Genomic DNA, 6,516 nt, shown 5'->3' on the forward strand with positions numbered 1-6,516 from the left:
AGCAAGGATCACACAGAGCATGTGTGCAGCCAGACTAAGGGGAGAGGGTAGGTTCAACTGGGACAGGAATGTTCAGTGGACCGTGACGACACCCCGCGCAGACAAGTGACAGCCATACGCCATTGGCTGAAGCAACGTGCACTATGACTATCCCTGGCTGAGTTATGTCTGTTCCCACCATGTTATAACCCTATTTTTCCGCATTATGACTGTTTGAACCATAATCTGGGGCTTTTGGTTGTGTTATCTCTATTGTCGCAGTGCAGTATGGTTTTCAAAAAAATGGCCAGCTTCCTCCACCCACATTATGTCTATCATTTTCGTGTTGTGACCATTTTTTGGCTTCAAATTTTGCCTTCTGTGTTATGTGAGTTTCGTGCACTAGGATCAAGCGTTGTTTGAGCAGTGACTGTACATAAATTTTCTCTGTCCATACAGTGTGTACAGTTTGTGGCCTGTACATGTATCTGCATACAGTACAATACCTTGGATCCCACCAGGTCTTGGCAGCCCTCTCAAAAAGCATGGGGCAACAGGAGTTGCGGCGGTGGGAGGCCAGCATGAGGGCATGTAGGTGGGGAGTCAGGGATATTCTGATGGCCTCCTCTTCTTCCATTACACCTTCCCGCCCACAACCCCCTCCCAGGCCCCCACCCCCTGATACCATCTTGATAATTAACTGAGGATATTCATCTAGGTGCTACTCCTTAGGGACTGCAACAGGAGCTTCTGTAAAGAAAGAATTCCAAAATAAGTAAGACATAAAGATAACATTAACACTATAGCTATACTGGTACACACTCTACATCTAATACTGGGTACTTTATGATATACTGTCACTATTATCAGTTTGTGTTTCTAATCCCAACAATTTATCAAACTTTGTTTCCAGTTCTGCAAAATTAAGTTCACATGCATTTAACTTTTCAACTATGCAAAAACTCAGCTGTATGTCTTCACAACTGCCAAAAATAATGGGTGAAAATAACATCTGAAAATCAACAGTAGCCTATTGTAAGTAGAGTACCGTAGCATGAATTGATATAATCTAATTAGAGGTCACCAGTCAAGTTTCAGACCCAGATCTTCAGTGTAAGGCTGGTGGCAACTAATAATTGTGTACCGTAATACAGGTAGCTACCTTCTCCTTCAGACCCCCCCTAACCTCAAAAACTGCAAGATTCATCAATGTCATCATTCTGTTACAAAACACTGCCATGTATATTACCCATACTACTGCTGCTAACATATCAACTAAGTTTTTCCTTATATAAGTACAATGGAATCTCCTGAACTGCGTGATTCTAAATAGTGATATTCACGACACACGGCAACATATTGCAAGTTTGCAGCATCAGTAAATTGTGGACATTACACAAAATTCATGGATGAAGCCATCAAAAGTGACACTTTCCCAATACCTCATGTAATACACGCCACCATTACCTCAAGCTGAGCATCTAACTAGGTGTGAACCAATTTCAGTCAAGCTTGGCAATTACTAAACTAATCATATTCAAGCACTGCACTTACTATATGACAATCACAGCACTTCCTTCCCACACCAAGCATGAAGGTTGTTAGTGTTGGCTGGTGACCAGTTTAATGTAGGTTTGGGGATAATGGGGGCAAGTTTTCAAAGATGAAAGACCCATAAGTAATTTTCCCCCATAATATTGGTTACCGGTATTTCTAAACAGCAGAATTTTTAAATCACAGCGTGTGCCCAATCTCATAAGATCGCAGTTTAGGAGATACCACTGTACCAACTTTTGAGTCATCTGGATAACTAATAACAGGGCTGAGGTAGTGCATGTGTCTGGGAGAGAGACCGTGAGGGGTGGACACACACTCCCACTTCCGTCTCTGGGCAAGCACTGAAGGAGTCAAGTGGATGGGAAGTCAAGAATGCCAGAAGAGGCTGCCTGATGTGACAAGCCAAATCCACATCGTTTCAGCCAAATCTGCCAGAAAATTAGGCCTATCTCTTCATGATGAAAATCAATGAATGTACAATACAGGACACTATAATCTATACTGCAGATTTACTTTTGGCTGGAAACAATGAGCACTTGGAACAACATTTACTGCACCCTCTTCAAATATGGAAGCTGAGCAAGACAGACACTGACCGATGACCACAGATGTTGCCTGCTGTCTACCCTGGGTCATCGATTGATCACCACAGTTGACAAAATGCTGACCTTTACATATCTGGAGGATTCCTTGTGATGTATAATATAATCAGCCACGGATTACAGGCTAATAATACAACCTTAACACATTACCGGTGCAGTACATGTATATCTGTAATACTCTGCAGGGCACATGCTTACCATTTAATAATTAATGGGGAATAAGAAGATAACTCTTCTTGTTGTGTCCCACCTCTTAGACTTATGTCAAACACTTATTTGCCTAATATACGCACCATGTCTGAACCTGAAAGTGGCTATTGTGGGTGCTGTTGGCACACTCTCTGGTAGTCCAGACCAGTGGATTTATTACCTGAATTGGAAACCAGTTTTCTTTCACTGCTGTCCTCCAATGGGCTGATTTAGGCAACTTAAATACATGTCTTCTTAAATGGTTGATGCTCCACTGGAAGAATTTGGAACAGGGGATGTCCTTATATATCCATGAAGCAGTTCACAAGTTTCTATCATATCCCTCCTCTTTCATCTGTCATACAAAGTTTGCAGTCCTAGCCTCTTGCATCACTCCTCATGTGATAGTTAAGATTAAATTGTGATTAGCTTTGTTGCCCTCCACTGCACTAATTCAAGTAAGTAAATGTCCTGAATCACAAGTGGAGATCAGCACTGCGCTCCATACTGTAGTTCACAATTGGTCATACAAGGTACTGTACAAATAAAGAGGCAGTACATTCTCCTTGTTCAGGAAATCTATATTTCTTTTGAACACCCCTAGTCAGCTGACGGCTTTTGCTGCAGCCTTTCAACAGGACCTGGAGCGGTGGTGTCTTCATTGTGGGTCTACCCCCCCAGAGGCTGTCGAAGAGAAGAGGACGACAGCATGGGGACCAAACCACCGCAAACCCCCCCCAGCCCCTCACGGAGCCTGAGTACCTGGGAGTGGCTTCAGTCGCCCAGGCAAGTACCACATCTCCAAACACAACACACCCAACAACACTATTTTTTCTGCACTGAGAAATGACTCCCCGGCTGTCATTTCTCAACGACTCCTTCTAGCCGGGGACACTGAGAGCAATCCAGGACCCAACAACAAATACAAATGTCCAACATGCTCAAAACCTATCACGCTGAGCTGACAGATAAAGGATTCAGTTCGGTGCAGTTTCTGCAAGAACTGGACCCATTACACCTGCACAACACTTGCATCCAGAAAACATTACACAAACACCTGGGCCTGCCCCTTATGCTCCTTCCCCTCACCCACTAACCCCCCCACCAATCCTACTCCTACTTCCTTCACACCTCCACAGCCAAACCCACAGATCCTTCCCACACCATCCAGTCCCCCAACTCTGCCCATTCCAACCCATCCTAATCCATCTCAACCCTTACCTCCATCACAACCTCCTCCTACCCCTTCCCCTCCACCCACACCACCTCCCCCTGTGCTGCAGCAGCCAACACACATTGCACACACAACATAAACATCCTTCAGTTAAACACAGATGGCATAAACACCAAAAAAGAACTCACACAATTCATCAAACAACAAAACATATACATTGCCATCTTACAAGAAACAAACACTACACAGAGCACAGAAAACACCGACATTTCTTAACCTCACCACCATTTAACAAGATCGGGCCGACGGCGGTGGCGGTGGAATCATCACCCTGGTACACAAATCCAACAACTTTGCAGATACCAGTGCACACACAAAATCACTTCTCCCCCTACATGACACCACAACAGAAATATAATAAATTAAAAAACGCACTGGTAACAAATCACACATAACAATCGCTAACACATGCATTCCCCCCCAATCGTCCTCCACAGTGCCACACAACTACTCTCCACAGATACATCACATCACTAACATACCCATCATCATCCTGGGATATGGGTATGTTGGTCTAGATTCTAGACCAACATACCCATATCCCACACCAAGCCCTCTTCCTCCCATCATCCCCAGACATCACCTTCTGCTCCCCAAACCTGGCCCCCAGTACATCCTGGAGAGTGGTCAAAACCCTAGGTTCTGATCACCTCCCAATCATCATCACTACCAAAACCAGAATCACTCCAGTTGGCCACAAACACACACACACTAATTATAAGACAGCCAACTGGGAGGCCTTCGTAACTGAGAACAACATTTCGAAACACTAAACAGTATACCCATCACAAACATCAACACCACTGTGCACACTTTCAATACAATTATACAAAATGCAGACAAAAGACACATCCCTAGAGGCAACAGAAAGAGACATAACCCCAACTTCACACCAGAAATTCAAGACCTCATCAGACAACGGAACACACTGCGACACTCCCCAACACCCTATACACAAGACACTGTGCAATATATACAAGAACTCAACACTCAAATAAACAATAAAATATCAGAATAGCAAACACTAAACTGGAAAAATTACCTCCAAACACTTGACCACAAAACAAACATCAGCAAACTCTACAAAACACTAAACAGCATCACACTTTCCAACAGCAATGCCACACAATCACACGCTGCCATCACAACAACAGACACCATACCCTCAAACAAACAACAAGCAAACACTCTCATCAATCACTTTTCACAAGTCAGCCATCTAAACCCCCATCCCAAAGACCGACATATCATCCGAAGTAAGAGACAGTTCCCCACAGACCCAGACTAGCACCTTTCACTTACAACCAGACGAAGCACATCATTAACAACCTTAAGCACTCATCTGCCTGTGGACCAGACAACATAAGCAACATTCACCTTAAACACCTTGGACCACAAGGTATACAAGCACTCACCAACATATCCAACTACAGCTACTCATATTACATAATACCCAACATCTGGAAGCATGGCATTATCATCACTATCTCTAAACCCAACAAAGACCCCACGTTACCCTCCTCACACCACCCCATCACACTCCTCTGCACCCTCTCGAAAGTCACTGAACGACTGGTACTACAACTAGTCACACCTCATACCCCCCTAGCCCAATCACAACATGGCTTTAGGGCACTACACTCCACAAACACCCTTCTTACAGACCTTACAGAAAGAGTTTTCGATGGCATGAATTCAGCTAGGCCACCATACAGAACACTCCTAATCACACTGACATCAGCAAAGCTTTTGATGCCATCCCCTGCCACAACCTCACAAACATAATACTCAACACAAACATGCACAATAACACAAAAGATGGCTGGCAAACTACTTAGCAGGCAGATGTGCACACGTAACATTTGCCGGTCAGTCTTCTAACATCAAACACTTCACAAATGGCGTTCCCCAAGGATCTGTTTTGTCCCCTACACTCTTTAACCTATACATGCACAACATACCCACACCCCACACACCACAGATACACATAGGTTCCTATGCAGATGATATAACATCTACATGTACGCACCAAAATGCAAAAACAGCTGCACACATCATCCAACCTTACCTCAACACACTACACGAATGGTTCACTATTAACAGGCTCAAAATAGCCCCAGCCAAATCTACAGAGCCCCATCTCACAAACTGGACAGCAGAACACAGTCACATCCCACACCTCACCATAAACAACACTCCCCTACCACACACACACACACACACTCACACACACAAAATCCTTGGTGTAACATACAATACATCAATGTCATTTAAACAACACATCACAAACTATCTATTGCCAGACGCCATAGTCCCGTATGGGGTGGCCATTTGACTTTGAGTTATTTGTTTTACAGGGAGGGGCACTAACCCTCCACCAACCCACTTGCATGTATGGTTTGGTTATATGGTTACCACCCAGCATTGTAAATGGTTTCTTGGCTTACAGGAAACCATTTGGCTTGTCACTCAATATAAAGCCACCTGTAATGGAAAGAAAAGCATTAAGTAGTGACAGGAAAGATGGGAGAAATAGGAAGAGAGGAGGGCAGGCACAGAAAAAGAATGATAAAAGTTAAGGAAGAAGTACATTATAATAAAATAACATCAAGACTCAATGCCTTGAGGTCACTTGCCCATACAACATTCGGACACAACAAAGAAACCACCACCACAGTATACTAACAATACATACGTGCAGTGATGAATTATGCAAGCCCTGCCTGGGCTCCTAACCTCACCAAAACACACAACACCCTACAGACCATACAGAACAAGGCCCTAAAAATAATCACAGGCTACACAGCTACCGGTACTACACCCACAGACCACCTACATCAAGAAACCAAAGTCCTCATAGTCAAGGATCACCTAGACATGAGAGGCACCCAGTTTCTTGCTGCAGCCTCCACAAACCCACAACATCCACTACACCACAAGGGAGCACATCCACAC

General features: G+C 44.1%; 1 protein-coding gene across 1 annotated transcript in view; it reads right to left on the bottom strand.

The window, feature by feature from the left end:
* Window positions 1–616, bottom strand: part of LOC145392489 (adenylate cyclase type 9-like) — a 56,985-nt gene extending 56,369 nt beyond the window's left edge. The window contains exon 1 of the mRNA XM_080266882.1: window positions 486–616. Within this exon, the coding sequence (XP_080123008.1) occupies window positions 486–616 (131 nt within the window). The remainder of the gene's footprint in view (window positions 1–485) is intronic.
* Window positions 617–6,516: the final 5,900 nt, after the last annotated feature.

The sequence above is a fragment of the Coenobita brevimanus genome, chromosome 22 (assembly GCF_032717465.1).
Source record: "Coenobita brevimanus isolate Jiangsu-jjx chromosome 22, ASM3271746v2, whole genome shotgun sequence".
In the NCBI taxonomy this organism is placed as follows: domain Eukaryota; kingdom Metazoa; phylum Arthropoda; class Malacostraca; order Decapoda; family Coenobitidae; genus Coenobita; species Coenobita brevimanus.